At 40.6% G+C, this 22,645-nt stretch overlaps 1 protein-coding gene across 1 annotated transcript in view; it reads right to left on the bottom strand.

The window, feature by feature from the left end:
- LOC104274962 (engulfment and cell motility protein 1) overlaps positions 1–22,645 on the bottom strand; it is a gene marked incomplete at its 3' end in the record, with an annotated part of 91,739 nt that overhangs the window by 42,856 nt on the left and 26,238 nt on the right. The window contains exons 5-6 of the mRNA XM_009870762.1: positions 13,898–14,067; positions 2,297–2,332 (exon numbers count right to left, since the gene is read on the bottom strand). Coding sequence (XP_009869064.1) covers positions 2,297–2,332; positions 13,898–14,067 — 206 coding nt within the window. The remainder of the gene's footprint in view (positions 1–2,296; positions 2,333–13,897; positions 14,068–22,645) is intronic.

Below are 22,645 nucleotides of genomic sequence, written 5' to 3'. Positions count from 1 at the left end.
ATGACTAAATCCAGTTTGAGGTACATTAAAGCATTTCTCTGTGCAGGAAACTAGCTCAGAGGAATGATTACACACTGGTTCTTCAGGAAGATGTGATTAGAATTACCTTTTATTCTCCATCTTTTAAATTTCTGGATTTGCTCATTTCATGGTAATTTCCTAAAATGGACCAGCTTTTCTTAAAAGACCAGGAATAACTTAACTACACAGGAAAAAAAAATCACTCCAATCAGCGTGGTTTGTCTACAATTCAGTACTGCAATGCAAAGGTCTAGAGTTGTTTCACGTGAATTTTTTATTATTTTTAATCCAAGTATTAGCCAACATGGGATATATAAAATCCCAAAACCAAATGGGAGCCCTCTAAAACTGAAAAGATGGAGGGAAAAAATCCCTTACATTCTAGAAGCAGAACTTTCTTCAGTGAAGAAAACTATTAAACAAGGCTTCTCTGTGAAAATCAGGTTTTGATCAAGTCAGGCTAGCATGTGCAAGCTACTAGAGATAAAATGAAATACTAGCATTTTATAAAATATTTCATCCTGTAAATCAAAATGAACTTTTTTTTTTTTTAAATTAGCATTTGATTTCTCAAAGTTTCTTTAGTCAACAAGACAGCTAGCAGAGGGTGCAATGTTTCTAATTTGGTTTGTTGTATCAAGCTCTGAGGATTTTTTTTTTTTTGTAGTTCTGGTTTCATTGGAGATTTTCCCATTAATCTCTGGGTGAAAAACAGTCAGGATGTTCAGTAACTACACTCATAAAGCACTAGTATACACACTTTTACCTTCAAAATATGCAAACTGACCACGTTCAAGAACTATTGATTTAACATCCTGACCGATGGCTCTTGTGTCCTTTTTAGTACAAATCCCAAACTCAAGATTTGTGTTATTCTAATTGTATCATTTCATGTACTACAGATGGAAATCAAAATTCTGAACTGCGTGCCCCAATGTAAACTGAAGCTTCTACTGCCAGGATTTAACTTCCAAAGTTAGAATAAACTTTGGGCACTCATACTTGTTTTATTATTGTATCCACTGATGTGCTCTATCTAAACTGATCAATAAGAATCCTCTTAAAGTGGGTCATGCCTTGTTCCCGTGAGTAAACAAAACTAAACTGTGGAAAAAAAATTTAAAAATTCAGCTCATCCATCTGATCAGGTCCTAAAACCAGGGTTTAGTGCAACTCTGAGTCAGTATTTTAGTACTACCTTGAGGGCAATCACATAATTTAATGTGGAGAAACCTACAGGATAACAGAATCTGGATGCAGAGAGATGCTGAAAGAGTAACAAATGCATAGGAGGTACCTTGTCTCAGCAGCAGTGATGCTGCCAACTATTCTGAAAGCTTCATGCCATTTTAATCATTTTCCTCAGAATCTAAAACTCTCACGTATGACACAAGTTACTTTGTATTAGGCCCAGAAAGTGAATGCAGAAGTAGGATTTCAGTTTCCTGCCAAATTTATTCTTACTGTCTAATTGATTTACTAGGTAACAATTTAAAAATAAATGTTTTGGAGCTTGGTTTATAGCAGATTTGTGAAAGTATGATTTAGCATGGATTCAGATGGGAAGCTCCATTTCCTGCATCATAAACCACATCGAGTTCTCAGAGTGACAGATGTACGGTTAATTGATTTCTTCTCTTGTTTCTCTCGGCTTTAGCTATACTTGAGACGTCAAATTTGCAAGCCGATCAAGATACCAGATATCTCTTGGGGTCCCAATTTATCAAGCCCTACGAAGCCTGTTCTTAACTTGAAGCACATATGAGCTCTATTCAAAATCATCAGGGAAATAAAAAGCATGCTTCTGAGCTTCCTGACATGAGTCCCTTTACTAAACTAGAGTTTTCCTTTATGTAGTTACTGTAATGATCAGCACTACCTGGAACCAGCAAACAACAGGAATTCAAACGGGCACAATGAAAATTGCCTACCGGCTGTAAACCAGACAATTTAAGAGGGGAGCTGGGGCACATGGGGAAATTATTTGTTTGCTCAAGTTAAAAAAGAAGGAAATCAAAACAAAAGCCTTACTTCAGAGACAGTACAAGCCCCTGCAGAAGTTAGAGAGACGAAGCACTCAATTCACAAGCAAAGCAAAGAAGGCTTCATCAGGAAATTTTAACAGGCATCAAAGAGCAGAAAACAGAGAAAGCTGAAGATTTGCCGAACGAATACGCACAGCTGCACTTGCGTACAAAGATTAGCACAAGGGCCTGAACTCAGTCATGCAAAAGAAGAGGTAGTGTGCAAGGTGATGATCTAATCGGGTTCTTACCAGGGCTTCATTATCTTCTGCAATTTCTGATATCGTCTGCAAAATTAAAACTTACACGTGAGGAGACACACTTTAAGACATCTGTAATCTATTTACCTAAGCATACACACACACACACACACACATTTCATAAAATCCAATAAAATTCATAAGATTCATAAAATTCACAGATAGGCACGCAGTAAGAGGCGGTAAATTACTAACAATTTGCTGTGAAGAGAAATAGTTCAATAACTGGTAAAAAATTTCCATAGTTAATTTCAAACATTCATTCAGAATACTTGTGTTAACTTCAATTAGGCAAAAAGCACAAAAGACAATTGACACTGGAATTAGTTAAGTGTTTGCATAAAACACATCTTTGGTATAAAACAATAAAAGGTTTACACATTAAGCATTTTCTCTCTCACTGCTATAACCTGTAGTCCATTGCCTGAAAAACTCTTGTCATTTACTTTTAAGTCTGCATCACTAATACTGATATTAGAGTTGTTAGCATGGTTTAAAGTTGCTATGTAGCCAGAACCAACACAGACCAAAATCCTGACCTGAAAATCCTGACCTTCTGAAGTCAGGAACAAGTTTTCTTCTGACTTTGAAGGGCAGCAAAGAATTTATCCCGGGTTTTAAATCACCAAGTTGCATTTACTCAGCAAGTCAAAACCATCTTGCACTAGCTCCGTGGCACATGAATACAGTGCAGCACTCTTACTCCAACAGAATGTGTAAGCTCATCCGTAGCTCTTTTGCCCTTAAAATTCACACACTGATGAACATGCCTAGACCCCAAGTGCTGAATCAGCCCATTTGAAAAAGCCAATGACCTGCTTAAGAACGTCACTCAGTGATTCAGATTCTACAAAGGCCAAGCTACACACACCCAACCTTCAGTGTGATGCTCCTGCTTTCCTAGTAGCTTCCACACCACTTGGTTCCTAACTGCAACAAGAGCTTTAACATGCTTCATGAGTTTTTTTCATTTAGGCATTTCCTATTTTTTTCCCACAAAATATACACCATTACGTCTTATCAGTGAACTGGAAGCTACGGCCTCATACTACTACATTCAGGAAACTGGAAACCGAATATTAAGGAGGAGGGGAAAGGAGGGGCAAATAACAAGTGCATTTGAAAGCTGTAGCCCACTAATCACAATTTGCAAGTCATCCTTCTGCTAATAATTGGATTCAGAACTGCTGACTTCGCTACTACGTAAGCTGAAGAGACTATCAATGGTAAAAATGACATCCAAAATAAATTACTTCTTTTTTCAAACACCACTTACACACACACACACAAAAATATCCATCTCTTTGTGTCTTCTAAATCTCTTCCACAGTTTTATTTCGGAGGGCTGGCTGCAGCTCCACACTGGGCAGACCGCTGATCAGAAGTAAAATGAAGTGATCCCTGCCTTTCCTCCCCTTCTCCCCAGGTCTTCTCCCTTGCCCTTGCTGCCGTGCCATTCAGCCCTCTCCCAGAATTTGGCTTGATTTTATTTGTTACGTTTTTTCCTTTTGGTACAGCAGTAACTCCTCCCACCTTGCATTTTCCATTTAGTTTATGCATCAAGTTGTACTGTCTACATAGCTCACTTGAATGGGTTCAAGCTGGAACACAGGAGGTTCCACAAAAATATTAGAAAAAACTTTTTCCCTGTGAGGGTGACAGAGCCCTGGCACAGGCTGCCCAGGGAGGTTATGGAGTCTCCTTCTCTGGAGATATTCAAAACCCGCCTGGACGCGTTCCTGTGTGACCTACTGTAGGTGATCCTGCTCTGGCAGAGGGGCTAGACGAGATGATCTTCCAAGGTCCCTTCCAACCCCTAACATTCTGTGATTCTGTGAATCAAAGTATAAACTCTTTTCAGTCTCTGGGAGCGCAGCTTTTGCGCTGGCTTGTGTAATCATCAGGGGAGAAAAAACAGAGAGTACATCACAGAAACAGTGGTTTGAAATCTTTCATTGCTAGCTGTGAGCTGCAGTATTCATGCCTGAAGATAACACAGTTTAGCAGGTATCCAAGCACAAGCTGGGCTACAGATTAGCTCATAGTAAAAGAGACAGGATTTTGTTCTTGGATTTCACAGCTTTTAGTTTTCCATGCTACAACAGCTGTCTGTGTAGCCAGTACTAATGAGCAAACAAAAAGCATCCTGATAATCAGACAGCCTTAAAAAGGTGAGAAAATTACCCTCCATGTGCTTTTAGGAGCAGAAAGGTTCAAAACATTTCCCGCAGCAGGAGACCCCAACTTCAGCAGAATGCCAGTCCTGTGCTCCAGCAAGCTGTGCTAAACCCTAACAAGAACCACCACCACAAACGGGTTTTGCCATGTCCCAAATGCACGTGGTTCCAAGCAACCTCATGCAGCACGTGCCAGCGAAACTTCACAGCATCCCTCTGAGCATAGTTTCTGAGATGGCTGTTTTCCATCCAGGTGCTGGGTTTGGCTAAGCAGCAAGCAAACTTGAAACTGGTGCCGCTTCTCTTTGATGTCAGACAGGCACAAGTGTGGCGTTTGCAAACCGGTAGCACTTCAAAGGGAAAACTCAGTGTTGCCAGAGGTTTTTCAGGAGGAGCTGTAATCAGGGGCATTTTCTCCATGGCCAGTGCAGGAATTAAAGAACAAACACCTGAGTCCTGGAACAAAACATTTAGACAGCAACTCTCTTGGCATTTACACAACTCTTGCCCATCTTGAGTTGACTAGTGATCAGTTAACTTGACGTCAGGAAAAAAACTCAAGTAATTTAGAATAATATGGAGGAATAATTGAATCATGTTGGGCTTTTCTGGTGAAGAAATACAAAGACAGCAAATTTGGACTTCAGAGAAAAGATAGCCATGGTATTAGACCAAACAATTTCTAGTCCCTGTTGCTTTGGTAAGTGTGCTAAGAGCAGAAATCAATCTAGGACATCACACGTTGCAGCAATGTAGTACAGGGTGATTATAGATAAGACTTCCACCCCTGAACTGGTGGAGGTTGTTACCTAAAGGAAGTGCATGCTATTTTCATCCCATCATCAAACCAAAAACCTGATACAAAACCACATGGCCTAAGCGGGAGTTTCTCTCCTATTCACCCACAGACTACGCTGAAGTCACCACTGCAGGAGCAGCCAAGCTGACTCTTCCAGCAGGTCAACCCTCCCGCCACTGCACTTGCACAGATGGGACCAAAACCACGGCCAAAACCCACAACATTGTGAGGGTAAATTACATAGCATTTGTGAAAGGTTCAGATAGTAGACAAAACCAGAGAGCAAGTTTTATACAGGGAGAAATCTCAAAACAAATGCCAACATAACGCAAAGTAAACATTAATGCTAAGTTACTGGTTTAGACATTTTGCTATCACAATACATTCCCTGTTTGGCCTGAAAGTAACTTTGTGACACGTTTCCAGCTGAATTCCAAGGAGCAGCAGTTCCCTTTGGACTTCCCCAAGCCATAGAGACTTAATACTTGCTCAAACACTTCAGGTTATGTCACAAACAACTTCCAGCAGAAACCAGCCTAGCAAGGACCCGACTGAACCAGTTCCTATCCATTCGTGTGCAAAAATCGCTATACAAGGACCAAAGATACCCCAAATCTAACCCCCACACTTGATGAAACACGGCAGTGCACAGTCTGCACTGGAGAGAACAACTGAAATATTCATAGAACCACAGAATCATTTAGGTTGGAAAAGACCTTTAAGATGATGGAGTCTAACTGTTAACCCAAGACTGCCAGGACCACGGCTGAACCATGTCCCTGAGCACCACATCTACACAGCTTTTAATTCCCCCCAGGGATGCTGGCCCATTGTGGAAGCCACTGGTGTTAAGGATGCCAAAGCTAAACTAGTCACATCATTTCATCACTAACAACATTTCTGAGCGCACACTGTCTAAACACTTCCAGGGTAGGATGAAAATACCACTGAGGATAAAATTTTTTCACCCAGTAAGGGCCATTATTAACCAAGGTGGAAGATGCTCACAAAAACTTCCTCCTCTACAGAAAAACTGACTGGACAATGGATGAACGACCTGCTAACCACTTTAAATCAGTATTTGGCTAGCATGTTGCAGGCAAACGCAAGGACATTCTGGGTAACAGGCAGTGTTCAGAAATCCAGGACACACACAGGAGCATGTATTTCTGGCTTCTATCTACCAGGTGTGGTTATCACACAGAAACGAAGTCCGGGAAACACTCTGGCCAGGAGGTTGAAATAAATTATTTCGATGAAATCTGCAAAATTACTATTAAGTTATGCACTCCGCACAGACGTCACCAACATCCCACAGCCACCACAGTCCAAAAACTAAAACATCCTGCAAAGCTGCAGAAGTGGAAATTTTAAGCTCTTCTCCTTAATTTTGCTGGTTCCTCAAATACTGCACTTTTGCTTGGAGTCAATACATAAAATCGCTTTGTCCAGCTTGGTATTCTGAAGAACATTTGGAAATATAAACCCACCGCTGGAACCACTTTTTCCCCCACGTTTTACAAGAGCAATTGCCAAACAAAACCCAGTAAAATTGTCTCCTCTCTCCAGTTCCTATCAACAAGGTGTTGATATCACCACTTAAGAGGGGTCATTAAAATGCTAAAATACTTAGCACAGGCTAAATAAGAAAAACAACCCTGAAGAAAAGGCATTTAGGATGGGAGCAGAGCAAGGAGCAGCAAGTCTCTCTCTCTGTCTCCTTCTTCTCTCCAAAGAAGCGATCTTAGATGGTTCAACCTTCAGATGAGGCTTTTATCTAAAATTTACAGTGTGTGCTATGCATATGTAAAGGATATACAAGTAATTGTACTTGTGTGTGCTGAGAGGAAGGGTGGAATCCAAGCCTGAAGACTGACTGGGGACCAAACACAAAATAGAGCTAGCAGGAGGAAAATAAAACAGCAAAAAAAAGCCATCCCTACCAAGAAAACCTACTCTTTCTTCCTTTGGGGGGACTGCACTGAAGGCTGGGGCTGCAGCCCTTTCTCAGCCTCCTGTCATTACAATTTCCACAGTGCTATAATAGGGCTACCTGATTCTATATACTTCTTTGGATTTTCCCCTCATAGACAAGAGTCACCCTCTCCCCACATTACAGAAGTCATAAGAAATGACGATTGTGTAAAACTCCTGTTGGACAAGAATTGATTTTGGCAGCAACGTCAGATTAAGTAATCTGTGCTTCCAGGTGAAGCTTCACAGGAACGACTGTGTCTAACAGTCCAGTGCTGCCAAAAATACAAATTGTTATCCTCCCTCCATCAGCTGGCTTATTTTCTGAGGGATTAACAAAGTAAATTTGATCCCTGAGGAGTCAGACGAGCACCGGAGCTGACCAAGAGAGGGAGCAGGTATTACTCAGTCAGTAGCTGAGAAGAGTAGAAAAGGACCATTTTATTTAGTAGCAAAGACCGACTAGCTTAGCATTGTTCCTATCTTCTGAAAATTCATTTTTCATTTACCCAGTGAGTTGTGCTTGCACAACTGTTTTCTGGGGTCCCTCTGCGAGCTCAATCAGGGAACTGAAGTGGCTTAAGGAGTATTGTATTAAAAGTAGTCTTTATTGTCACTTCTGAACATCTACATGAGTTTTCCAGCTCAGCTTGCTACAAACAGTACCGCCGTAACTATTCAGATGAAGCAGGACAGGAACAAGTGGCTGTGAACAAGGGCTGCTTAAGTGTTTTGACAGCACTACTGAAATACTCATCAGACTGGGATGGAAAAAAACATTAGCAGGTATGTGAGCAAGTGTCCCAAAAAGTGTCTTACAGTCGGAATAACTCCAGACCAATCTGTCTTCATTTTGCACCGGGCTGGTCTACAGTATTATCTCTCTAAGACAAGCTAAGAGCTAGAATTTCACTGAACAATACAATTTGTCCTTAAAGCATGCACAACTGCTGCCTCCGAGACTTCCAGCTGTACAGGAGCCAACTCTGCAACTGTATGTGTTCAACAGAAGACTCCTCTTAAGTCAGGAGTCCAAGACCATACACATATTTATTTAGAAGCTTGTACAAACCTGATCTAGCTGCATTTATTATTTCCAGTGGAAAGAGGCCACGATTTAACAACCGTCCCAATTTACAGCAAGTTTTTCTCTTCAGTCTGTGCACCAAGCAATTCAAAGTCCCTTAAAATTGAAACCAGGCTATCGGCAACCCTGTCCGAGCAGCATCAACCAGCATGCTTCTGTGCCACAGAATATCATGATGAAGCAGGCCTTGGAAAAACAACCTTTTCAACAGCAGCAGAAACAAATCTGGCTACCGTCAAGATAGTTAGGCCTAGCAGTGTCTCATTTTCTTTGGCAAAAACTGTGGGTTACTTCAGCCAAATGACAAGTAACAGAGACTGCGATAATGCCAACAAAAAAAAAAATACTGAAAATTCTGCATAGGTCTTCCTCCTTTTCCTCCCAGTCATGAGATTATTATTATTATTACTGGTAACGACAAAAATAAATTTAGATTCCTTTTATGAACTCTTTGATCTTTCAATATTCCTCGCTTGTAACTTACATTTTCCTTTTCTTACTTTATAAGGGACTAGAGGGTAGGCTTTTTCTTCCTTTTAAGGAAGGCTGAGAAGTCTATCCCAGTCACACAACTCTTCTAATACCTCAAGGAAGAAAAATACCACATCTTCACCAGTCTTCTCTACATCACACAGACTATTTATGCAGCCACGATTTTCTGAAATATTAATTATGGGTTAAGACTAGAGAATACAAATCTGAATGAGCAAACAACATTATCTCAGATAGGGTAGCAAGGAGATAGGATAATTTCTTCCATTTGGGCTCTTGAACACACTTTTCATCACGTCGTTATGGTACTTAGGACCTTCTAGCTTTGCTCTCCTCCTCCCTCATTTCAGGGCACTGCAGTCTGGGGCGGGGAGCAGAAGCAGCACACACGCTCTCCTTTTAAATTTTGCCTATATCCCATGAGATGGACTGCATATTCACCTCCACTTAACTAGGTAACTGAGCTTCAGACAAAAAAAAAATGTTGTTAGAAGCGGTACGGAAATCTCTGAGAGGAAAATAACTATTTGTGCACACCCACATCGCTTTTTCACAACACAGATGAAGAAAGTCTGAGAAATTATTGTAGATCATGGATAATTATAAAACAAAATCAGCATTTATTTGTTCTTCATGACCTAAAATAAAATGTCTTGCAGTCTCTGCTATAACTTATAGGTCACCCAAACCACAAAAATAAACATAAAATCAGCTTTTTAAAATTTTTTTCCCTTTCAGTTAATAAGAGACTCAAAAATGAGCCTGAAGGAAAAACAAAGATGAGCCATCTCAATCAGCAGGATTGAGATACATGTGGACAGTTTCTACGACATGTTGCATTTCTGGTGAAGTACATATATTCGTAGTGACAAGATGCATTCTCAGCTTCACTGGGGCTCCCTGCGCCCAACAATCTCCCTGCCACCAACCCCCATGGCTATGTCCCAGCACTCACCATGTCTATGGCTCATCTGCTCTAAGCAGAAGGCACTCAGGGAGATCTGGCCCAAATTATGCTAACTACATTTAGTATTATACTCCTGAAAACATATGCAAAGCAAAACCAACCAAACAACAGCAACAAAAAAAAAGAAACAAAAAACCCCACATCTCTCAATTTGTTATTTTTCAAGCTATATCAACAGCAAAAATAAAATAAAATAGAAAGTCTATTCTCTAACACATTCTGATTTTCTTAAATATTCAGGAACAGAACATGTGAAAAATTAACTAGGAAACATGCTTAGTTGTTGTTAATTTTTCCATAGAATCATAGATTTTTCTATTACTACTTGTTTTCATCACCAGCAAACTGAAGCAGATGTAACTAGAAACCCAGGGATTTATATTCTCTCACTCTGGTCACTGTACCTTCACAGTCATCCACTTCACTGAAATAATGAATAAGTAGCATAATAAATAAATCCAACTATAAATAAAGCATAGGCCTCTTCCTCAGCGAAAGTTATATGAAAAGCTGGGATCTTGCTTTCCAGAGGCTGCCCACTAAAACTTAATTACACACTCAAATTATAACTTAAGGGCAGCCCCTAACACGAGTTCCACGTGCAAAGAAAACCTCAGAGCAACCTTATACTGAGTATGACGGTACTTCTAACGAGCGCTCTCCACCCCTTTGGGGAAAATAAGAGAATAAAGCTCCAGTTAACCAAATCCATCAATTTTGAGCACAGCTGCATCACATCCTAAACAGAGGAACCACCCAGCCCAGACTGTCCCCAGCTGCATTAATCCACATTGGGCAGCTAGGAAGGGTCATGGAGGGGCTCCTTGCAGAGCTTTGGTACTTTGCAACCAAGTTAACAAGCTGGATTGGCTTTGTGAAGCATTCAGGCACCAGAACCATCTTCAGGAAGGAAGCAGGACTGGGCTGGAGGGCAGGGGTTAACACATGAGGAAGGGGAGAGGAGGGCAGGGAGCTGGACCATCTCTTAGGAGCACTAAGCCATGAGGGTTCTCTCAGCTGATGGTTGAGACATGGACTCATTCAAACAAGGCTGGCTCAGGAACTCAAAGGCGAATAAAGTAACTCCTGCTGTAGGTACACCTTAAAAATGACTTGACAGAAATAGATTGCCTTCTAAAACTGGGCCATGAAAGAAGTTTCTGCCCTTCCCTGAAATTTCTAGCTGCTCATTCTTCTAATACTGCCCCCACTTTATAATGCTAATATAATTGTTTGGGCAGGTCCACCCATGGACACTGAAATGATCAGAGTTAAAAATACCACAGATGTAAAAAAACACCACCCATACCAGGTACTGGGATAGGGAAAAGGAAGGAAAAGAGCTTCTTGGTTTGAAGCATCTTGGTGACCTGGTCAGCAGCACAGCCCATAAGGCCACATTGCTGATGGCTCATAATGGGAGCTGATGGCAAGGAGACCTTCAGCTTGCCTTGTCTGCTCAGCAAACGTCTTGCTTGACCTCATTCATATTAACAAGTTATGCAGAGGGTGCAGGCAAAAACAGGAGGAGAGAACATAAAAGGACAACTGACTGACTCCAGTTGCTTTTGCAAGGGCACTCAGATGGCTGGTTCTCCTTGTTCCACTCTCTCCTCCATATATTACCCTTCTCCACCTCTCACCTCCTGTGTTTGCTCACAGGCCATTTTCAGGAAGCTGTTGTGCTGCAATAATAAAGTACAGAATCCAAACAAAATAAATGCTTCTTCCAAGGAAGCTTAGTGTGCTGAAGTAACAACAAATGACAGACCCCAAAGAGGGAGGATGGGATCGATAGCCTGAAGTCAGATGAGAAAGGAAAGCAGCAGCACCATGGCAGGCTTGGGCTGCTGAATCTGCCTATATTAGGATTTGCTCCCTAAGTTCTGTTAAATACATGCTCACCAGCCGGGGATGCACAGGATAAAAGCAGAAAGGAACATACAACGTTGCGCAGATGTCCTTGCTTTAACAATTCCCTTCACAAAACCAGACTTGGAGAAACACAACCTGCAGACCCCGCAGAAGCTGCAGAACGTCTCTGCTGCCGAACATGAAAAAGACTGCACTGAGCACTGAGGGTTCATCAACACCTGAAGCTGCTGGAAACTCTTACAGTCAGAGTCTTTGTCCAAACTAGAAAGCATTTCTCCTCACAGACAGAAACATTGAAATACATTAGATCGATCAATGCATCTTTGGTGATTCATTATACCAGGTGAAAAAGAAAAAAGCTGAAATCTCTCCAAATGCAAGCCATGTAAAATAAAATTTTAAAAGTAACTAAAAAAAGCCTTATACATCCAAGACTGCAAGCCTGCTGTATGGTTTAAAAACTTAGACCCTCAGCCAGGAATTACTACTAGGGCATCATTTGTTGAGCACTTCTTTCAGTAGTAGTGCTGGCTTAAGTAGCTTCCCTCCCAAAGAGTTATTTTTAGTCCAGACCAGTCTGCTACAACTTGGCCCATCCCACAGCTACTGAGCAGTGGTACAAACACATCTGAAGAGCAAGGAGGGCACTTGCTTTAGCAGCTAAAATAAATGCTCGTAAAAAAATGTCAATGTTCCCCGTTTCTTTCAGTCAAAAATAAAGTGCTTGATTTTAAATACCTTCCACTGTGGAGTAAGTTAAACCATTCACCTTAAATTCATGACAAAAAAATACTGCAGAGGCAGTGCTCTCAGTTTGCTTATGTTCTGATCTTCCCTGGCACATGTGAACCTGCCCATTCAGTACATTTTTAATTTGTACAGTAACTGTGTGTATATGTTTACATCAACTTAAACGTGTCTTTGGTTTTATATTTAATTTAGTCCCTAAACAACAAATATTACATGAACAGAAGACAAGCTGACAAATTTGATTAAAAAAAACAAACCACAAAAAATGTTGCTAGTTAAGTGGCATAATATGTGCCACAGACCACATCACTGCAAAAAATAAAGGCCATAACCCCAAAATACTGAAGATGAAACCATGAGCTATTGGAAATCCAGCACACAGCCGGAGTAAGGCAACAGGGATACAAACAGGACCATGTAACAGGCAGGGATCAGTGAGAGCATGCTTTTACATTTCCCAGTCTAAAGACTATGGAGTTCTAAAACGTACCTAATTTTTCTATGGAAAATCCCCCGTATATCTTGTGTGGGACCATCAGAGCCAACTTGTGTTCCATCTCAAATCTCACTTACTACTTTTGCTCTACTCCTCGACATTATTTATTTTCTCAAATCCACAAGGAACACGAGCACATTTGCAAGGGGATTTGGATAGATTTCAGCAACTGACTTCTGCTGTCTGGTCCACCAGAGCAAACACCTCCAATGAGTACTTTCAGAGTATCTTCTTTTTGTCAGGACAGGGTGTGGATATTGTTAATTTGTTTGTGTGTAGTAGAGGTTGCCATTGACTGCAAAGCACTAGAACTCTAACTTGAAAGCAAAAGTCTACGTGAAATAGTAATTACTAGAACAGAACTTAATAGTGAAGCAATCCAGTTAATATTTTTCTATACTTCTCTCCACATTAAGCCAAGAGACATGCAGGACTATGGTCCTTAATTTCACTGATGGTGAAAACTGGCAATATGTTCTGGTAAAGACTAAATGTATTTTCAGAGGTCAGCTTTCAACTTCATGTCAAAAAGCTACTGTCATTTGGAAAACCCCAGCCAGAATGACCACAGTGAAAACAGAAATAAACTAAGGACTGGGCTTAATAACATGAAATTTGAAGCACAGTTTTCAGACGACATCACTAAAATACCAGCCTTTAAATATACTATCAACGATTTATCTAAATTCCAATGTGTAGAGAAGAAACTAGTACCACAGCCTCCCCAAAACTTCACGGCACAGAGACAACTTGTGACTCCCTACTTTGCTCATCCCCAACCCCCACCAGCCTATTTTTAGGGGAAATTAAAAAAAATATTCTCATGTATAATGGATATCTTAGTAGCCCAGGACTCTTCAGATGTTTTCTTTTATATAATCCTAGAAGCTGTATACAGAAATACTTCAGGCACTCACACCATGCATGAGAATACGCCATATGAGAGGAATGCCAGAGTTTAAGCAAAATACTTACTCTGTGCCACTTTCGACCATTTGTGTTAGGAGGGAAATACCATCTAGGTTTATAAACTCTTGGGCAAATGTAACATCCCGTGAGTAGTTGGCTAAGTCTTTCAGTGCTTCTAACTTCGCATCCATGCTAGAAGACTGGATCCTCTCGTGGAGCTGCTGTGCGTTTTGAGCCTGAGAGAAAAACAAAACACACACACAACAAAAACAACAAGGAAGCCTGAATTACAATGGCAACAGTGACTGAAACGTTAGCACAAGCAGGAACAATGACCATGTTTAATATTAACGATACTTAACACTCGTACGCTCAGAAATAAGTAGCTCACACAAATTACTTTTACAGAAGTATGTTACTCATGTATTACTCCATTATTACCTATAATTATTTGGACTGTTGCAGAATCATTAGCTGAGCAATGGACAAACATGCCATTGTCTCAGGCAAAATGTACGTGTTACAGAACACAGCCTTTGGCTTGAAAAGCTTATGTGTCACATCAATAAAAGTCGAAATGAAAACAGAAGAAATTGCATCAGACAATCTCAGTATAATAATGGCAGCACTTCCAACCCCCTCCCTCCATCAACACTTACTCAGCTTATGCACTTCTCGTGACCTTTAACAACACAGACCACGCACTGTCCTAATCAGGTTATATCAATGAAGACCAACTTCAGCCCTTCTCCTCCCTCCTGCCCCTCTGGCTTTTTGATTACAATCACTTATAAACCTCATGTATTCTCTTATAAGGAGCACAGGAATAAATATGTCCCATGTGCAACCAGGATATCGTCACTTATACATCTTAATGCAAGTTCAATATCCACATCTGTGAGGCTATCTTCCCATCATATACAGGAAAAGATGGTGAAATCCAAAACGAATCTGATGCTTTCACTTACCTGAACACAATACTAGTTAACAGCTAGCTAGCCAACACTTTTCTTAGAAAAGCAATCCTCCTCACTATACTCACAAAATTCAATTTCCTAAAATTCAGTTCTTACTTACCTGCACTGAATGAAAGGTGAATGAGAAGCTATGTGTCATTAGAAAACCACATTAATGGTACATTCTGCTGAGAGTTATTTTCTCTGAGATTATGTTTATTCTTTCTCAGCTGGAGAAGAAAAATAGAAGAAAAGGCTGTGCTGACAGACAATTCCTTTTCTGTTCAAGTAACGAATATACTCTTCACAGAGACGGTCATCTCTGATCATCAAGATCCTGAGATAGCAGACATTTTCAGTGCAAATGAACATTTAAAGGGGAAACACAGGAAAACACACCACTGTGTTGTTACAGATACGGCTTCATATCTACATAGCTCTGATTGCTTCTCACATATTTAACTTATTAATATGTCTCAGTATCTCCAAGATCAGCATAGTTTGTTACTTCCCATTTTCACGAAGAGAAATTAATGCACGGTCTCCAAACAGCTTTCGCCCAGAATCTCTTCGGTGGAGATCATGTACAGGGAAGAAATATCTTCTAGTCAGTACAATCATGGTTAACATCTTCAGTTAAGACAGCGTTGAAAAGAAACAGAATATCTTTAGTCTTGAGCTTTTCTATGGCTTAAGTATTGGGTGGCACAGCTACGGCAGTTACATTATCTATAAAAAGGCAGAATCCTGTCATCCAACAGAACTTTCTGCCACCCTGCTCTATCTATAGGTTCAAGCTGTAACAGGGAAACAATGGCTTGTACAAATCTCTCTGTAATGGCAACGTCTGCCCAAACGGTACTAGAAGAATACTCTCTCAGATCTAAGCAGCTCATAGGTTAAATTTGCCAAAGCCTAGGGAAGAAATAAAAATTGTGCCCACTAACTTCCAACTTCCAGGATAACTACAGAATACTTCCTCCAACCCTTTTCTGTCATCAGAGAGGGAGAAGGAAGTTTTCTAAAGTACTCTTGTATAATCAGCTACAAAATTCAGAGCAATCAGAATTACTACCTGAATCTGAAGTTCAACAGCTGACTCCTATCGCACCTCATAACCTCCTTCATTGAGCTGTATCTACTCTAGACTGTCCACTACAACAACTCAGGAAGACTCAGAGATACAAAGCATCCTCCAAACATTATTCTTTCTCAGAATAAACACAGTGTGTCTGAATTCCTGTGAAAAGAAACACTTCAGAAAATCTTTAATATTGCCATGGCAGCTGCATTTCCCTGACCTTGGAAATGATTAATGAGATTGAATCTTACACTCGTGAAGATCTGTGCACCTGCCACAGTTTTGGGAAGTTACCACCCCCATTATCTGCAGTATCTGAAGGATACTGTTCTTCCAGTATTCCATAGGAAGCAGGTCCTCTGAAAGCTCCAGGACTTAGTGAAAATGAAACCAATAAGAAAGACAAAACATTTGGTTGAGTGTGACTGAGCAGCTCAGTACCTATAAGTTTGAGTGGGCAGAACTCATGAAGCAGAGCCGTGGCCAAAGAGATGGGGACCAAAATCACCTGTGTAGCACAGTAGCAAGCAAGAAAGAATATGTAAGTAGAGCCAGGAGAACATCCTCCTTCAAATCTCTTCACATCACACCTACAACTGCCAAGTAACCAACACCTCACCTTCACATGCAAATTATTAATGGTCAAGTTCACCTCCTGCAAGATTTCTGCCCTCAGCATTAACACCTGGGGCTGGTGAACTGCTGCTGCCATCCCAGATTCCTTACAGATGAATCAATACCGAGCATGGGAAGAGATAACCCTACCTCTCACCAAAACTGGGAACACCAGGACAGAGACATGCAGTAACAGCAGCACTAGTGAGACCAAACTACCAGCAATATGTTAATCTTCCTTCCTCTGAAGTCAGTGAGAGCTTTGAAATCCACCACATGGAAACTGAAACACCACCTTAGATCAGAGACACCTTGGTCCCCCCTCTGCAGAGCACAGAAATGTATAAAGCAAAGTCTCTCCGATACAAAAGTGGTGCAGCCTTGTTTTAAGCATGTAAGAGAGCTTAGCAACACTTTCATCTGACTATGCAAATGACAATGCCCCACCAGCAAAGTTTCTACACAGCTGTACTTCTACATTGCACGAGCTTTGCATGACGCTGCATCCAATGAGCTTTGCTCCTCCTACTATTGCAGGAGAAAAGAACTGATAACAGCAGAGCACATTAAATGGGTAAACAAAGATTTGTCTCAGCAAGAGTGCTGGCACATGTCTCTCTGGAAATGTGTCCAGAAGTAATGTTCGCTGTTGTCATGACCAGTGCCTGATGGGTGAAAATATTGCTTCGGTGAAGAACACTGTGCAGGTCTCGCAAGCCTCCTAGTTCCTGTTGCCATAGCACTCGTATGGAGCTTATGGAATGTACAGCTCACGACTGCATTAAAAAATGAAACCCAGACGAAATACGCTCCGAGTGCTTACCAGGGAGCTATTTTAATGATTTACAATCCATCCGTGGATGGACAGAGAACACAGCTCATTAACACCAACAGCAGAGATAGCTGTCATGTCTCTGCCCTTGCTGAAATATCATTCAGGTAAGAATAAATAAATACATACAAACCTGCCCAACTAAGAACTGTTATGCGGGAATTAACAGAAACACAGCTGCTGAAGTAGGACACCATTAACTGCTCTCCTGTTTAGAAAGGAAGGCAGCAAGCTTGTAAAATGTGTGCTGTTGAAGGCCCAGCATTTCAAAAGGCTGTCAAGAGGCATAAGCTGTATATGTAGTCTTAAATTACTTGCTCCAAGGACAGCAAAAAGGTTGCCTTTAGGGAGCAGCAGTGCTTAAAAGGAGCAGCTTGATGAGATTGTCAGCTTAAAAAGAAAATTAATGACCTAAATCCAAGATGTGACTCGCTTAAAGACTCAACTACCCATTTGGAGGTTAGGAATCCCAGGATCATGCTAACAGGGGATTCTACTGATCAAATTATCGTTTCTCTGCCACCAGATACTTTGTGCAAACTTTGAAAGTAAGTTATTACTCAGATGTATACAAGGCTTCTGTACAGAATACAAAATGCAGTGAGCAAGGACAGGAGGGAGGACACAGATTCCGAATGCAACCGCTATCAAACATCACTGGGAGAAATTGATTTACTGTGCTGTTTTATTAGTTTTCCTCTTTATCTTTTACAAAAAACAAATAAAATATGAGTATTTTGGTCTTCTCTGTAAGTAATTTAGTCACATTACCAATATTCTCCTAGAAGAAGGGCATACAGACCATCAGTAACTACCAACTACAGTTTTGTATGAATCAAACAGGTGCATTTCTGTGGTTTGACTTAACACCTTGGTGATTTCAACTCCTGTCTTTTGTTTCCTGGCTTGTCACTGCCAGACTGGAGAAACACGGAAATGGTCACCCCTACAGTCACGTCCTAAATCAATGATAAATGATGCACAGTCACATGAATTACATAAATATGCATAAAATAAGTTTATGCAATCGGTAGCCACTTCCGAACGTTTGAGAAACTATTTTTTCTCTTGATGCATTTTTAAACAATTCTTTTTGCTTACTATTCAAAATATGCCTTTGGAAACCTGAAAAAGTGAGATTAAACCTCTCCACTTCCAACTCTTTGCAAAATCAGCTCTACTTCCCAAATCTTCCTCTTGTACTATGAGCAGACAAATATAAAAGTAGCTCATTGACACCCACGGTCAGTGGGTTCGGTAATGACTAATTCACGATTACATGATAAACTTAATTACAATCATAGGCCAGACCTGCAACTATTTATGCATTTACTGAACTTCAAGAACATTAAGACAATTGAAGACATATTAAAGCAATTGTAGATCAAAGATTATAGACCAGATCCCCTAACTTTCATTCAGAGGATTTAGATGCATAAAGTAGAAATAGGGCAAAAAACATTGTACACTTCCTTGTCTGTGTAGATCACATACAGATAAAAAACCTCAGGTTGCTCACACCTGTAGAAGCATTCAGGGAAAACACTATGATGACTATTAAGGAACACCCCTATTTTCTGATTGCTCATGCTAGCAATGCTAATTGAGCTGCCCACAAACAACTTGCAGGTTTGAGAACTCAACTAATCTCCAGCCAGGGGAATCAAAGAAAAACACACAACAAAAGCAAAGGATCGGGCATCATAAATACCACATCAGAAGAGGCTGCCCATTGACACTGTGTTTAAGGTATATAGTTCATGAGGCACGTTTTTTAAGGGCCCAAGAAGCTATTTTCAAATAAGTGTTCAAATAATCAGTTCTATTCCATAACAACTAAATTTAAAAAAAAAAAAAAAAAAGAGGCTAGTTCCTTCAGTTTAATTTTCAGTATCCTTTGAAAATGGTAAATCATCCAAATTAGGATTTGCAGGAGCTGATGTGCAGCTGCACACACTACAACGCTTCCTGCACTGCGGGACCCAACTGTCCTCTCAGAACAGTCTCACACCGAGGAGCAATTACAGCTCATTTATTTCTACACTGTCCCACCATCCACTGGAATATGGGTATCCCAAAACAGACAACAACAATCTGGCATTTCAGCTGTCACATATGTTCAAATACAAAGAAATGTTGCATAAGAAACTTTTGATGAGTCCCTTCTGGAACGCAAGTGGATAAAGGGGGGAAAAACAGGTCAAGGAAAACAGCAAGAACACACAATAGCACAAAGAATTGTTAAGGAAGATGATAGGAGAAGTTAAAAATAAATAAGAAAGATGATACAGGAACAAAGATAATATGAAAGATAGTCAATCTGTGCACAAGTTACCTAGGAAACAGAGTGTCTGTGCAGTGAGTGGCTTATATGGGGAAAAAAACCCCAGCATTGTTTAGAAAAAACAGCCTTTCAGAGAATCACACAAACTTAGCAAACAGACCTATGGAAACAAAGAGGCAGTTCAAATTCCCACCAGGCCTAACGACTAGTGCTTGCAAAGTTTTAATTCAAAGAAATTTAAAATAGACACTTTGCAAGTCTCTGAAGGCAAGCATTTATAATGGATTTAGCAGCACACTGTAATTGTAGTTCTGCCCTTGCAATATTAATGATTTTTCAGGAAAAAAGGTTCCTATATAAGCACAAAAAATAATCTAAATTTGAAATAAATAAAAAAAATATTTAACGTTTAGATTTGTGGAGGAAGGTTACAAATCCTAATTTATAAAAAAAGCCAACCCCAAAACACTGGTTTACTACTTTTAAATAAAACTTTCTTTCATCTCCTCCTTTCAGTCTTCAACAGTAGCTGCTCTGGGTACATAAGCAATACACAATTTGAGTTTAATGACAACAGAATTCAGAAAGATTGCATCTCATCCTTCTCGCCCAATTTTCAATGACTCATGGCATGCAACTGTGAATGGGCACAGTCAGACTACTGGCTGTCATGGTAATAAGCTGCATGAAAATTAAGAACTAGAAAAGCATTTTAAGTTCATGCAGCCTTCAGAACCAGTCTCAACTCTCCAAGGGGAACAAAAAAAAAAGATTCTTCAAAAGCACTGTGAAGCTCAGAAGGACTGATTTTATTTGCTCCCAAGAGTCAGGAATTAGGCAGCTCAGACCCCTCCAGAACTACATGGACACATCCCAGAGACCGCATAGTCCTTATGTTCTCCTCTTAATTTCTCTCAATCTTTCTCTACTCTTTTTCTAATCCCTCCATCTCTTCAAAAAGCATTTTTGCTGTCGTTTTCTTTTTCCAGGTGAAGGGGAAGTTAGTTTCATCTTTATACTGAAGGAGGATAGACGAAAAAAAGAAAAGGGGGGGGGAAATTTCAGCATCTTAGTATTTTCACAGGATGAGAAAAACATTTCCTGCCCAGCTCCAGCAGCAAGGAAAGCATCTTTGCCATTTTGAAGGAGAGTATCATGCAGCCTGTTCTTCACATTATCTCCTCCAACTACTGTTGCTCTCATACAGAATTTCAGAGGAAAAACAGAAACAGATGGCCCGTTAGCTTTTCAGGGTAAATGACAAGTATTGTGTGGGTCAGCAGTCTAAAAACCACAGCTTGGAAGCCTTTAATCTATCTATTTTAGGTACCTCTGTGATGACCACTTTGACAGTACCTTAAAAGCAAAGATACTATTGTACTACTGTAGGGTGGGAACATGCAGAGCTTTGTTTCATGTCTATTTAAAGAACACAAATACTCTCTAATCTGACAAAAAAACCCAACAATCCCATCCTTCAAAACATTTCAAGCTACCTCTCCAATTCTGGGAAAAAGTGAAGAAAACATTTTTTATATGTCAGAAAAACTGAAAATAAGCACTGGTTCAGGCATAAATATCAATACTAAAGATAGAAAGTGGACTGCCCTTCTGTCTTAGCGCAAGGTGGCTGAATTACTGAGAGCTCCAGGCAAGTGCCACAGTGGTCCATGACTAGGTAGATAACAGGCAACACCTCAGTATACAGACCCATCTTGGTTGACTGACCCTCCTAAAGCAAACCACTAAGGAAACAGAACAAGTAGAAGAGAGTCTTATGCAAGGGCCCCACCTTCCCACCCAGAGGTACTAGCAGAAGTGTCATAATTCCAAAAATTTGTCCTTTGCGCTTGCAGGTCACATTTCCAATTGCATGAGCGATCACAAGGGCACACAGACTCCCACAGAGCAGTCACAGTACGACCTCTCTTCAGTTTCGTACGATGCAACTGGTTGTGGATTTTGAGACAGGGAAGGATTTCATGAGTCAACCTCACGCTGGCACCTCAGGCTGTGGTTACACAAAAAGAGCGATGCAGCGTGTTCGGATCACATCCAGTTCTTGATGAACCGCAGATGTTGGTTTGGTTTCATGAGATCCCAAGCGTGGGCACTAGGCAGCCTTTTCTCAGTGGAGAAGATATTTGTTCTTAAGAAATCCCAAAGGTTAGATGGAGCTGGTGCTGGGGCTGCCTGATTCTGAGGAAGTTCCACCAAATGGGGTTTACTGCACAAGCAAGTGGTTTCCCCATGTACAAGCCTCTTCTGGTGACATATGGCAAGAGACTCCCGAGTCACACAGACTCCGACAGAGCCATGGTCTTCAACTGTTTTTTATTCCTACGGCTGTAAAGCTCTGTTTATAACAACTACTGAAAAAGATGAAGAAGTATAATAACAGAAATCTCTTTGTCTTTGTCCAGCTGGCTGCTGCTTTGAAGTGCTTTCTGTTAAGAAGCTACACTCCTGCAGATTAATATTGCAGTCACTTATTAAAATTCTTGAGGCATGTATATATTTTCATATGGGCTTCCTTGATTTCCATTTAAACACGAACTAGTCGCCTCCTAAGTGCAATATAAGCCATCATCAGGTTAAGCATGCTAGGGAGGAGTGGAAACACTCATGATGCCTGGAGGACTTGCAAAGTCAGTAGAAACACTTCTCTGTTTCTTTACTTTAAGCCTAGGCTCTACTAGCTGAAAAGTGATCCACCAAAAAAAACCTATCCACATAATCTCTGCGTGGCTTCTATCTAGAAACTTGCACGTATTACGGCAGTAACTGACCTCACTCCTAACAGGTTCAAGAGATGCCAAAAGTAAAACCACTAGAACTCCACCTTGCTTGTTTAAACGAGCTGCAGTACAAGGCAGCAGAATTTGAACAAGAGTGTTTTGAATCTGCAGAAGGTAGAACACCACCATGAAGAGGTAAACCATTTTAATGGCATGCTACATTTGTCAGTGAGGAAATGAGATTGCTGCTGCCTTAAGATACACATCTTCTGGGACTAACAGTGGCTTTCAGCACGTGGCAACAGTAC

Source organism: Apaloderma vittatum, unplaced genomic scaffold, assembly GCF_000703405.1.
Source record: "Apaloderma vittatum isolate BGI_N311 unplaced genomic scaffold, ASM70340v1 scaffold2206, whole genome shotgun sequence".
In the NCBI taxonomy this organism is placed as follows: Eukaryota; Metazoa; Chordata; class Aves; order Trogoniformes; family Trogonidae; genus Apaloderma; species Apaloderma vittatum.
Note: the sequence above shows the minus strand (reverse complement) of the source record. Positions and strands in the feature narration are given on the sequence as shown.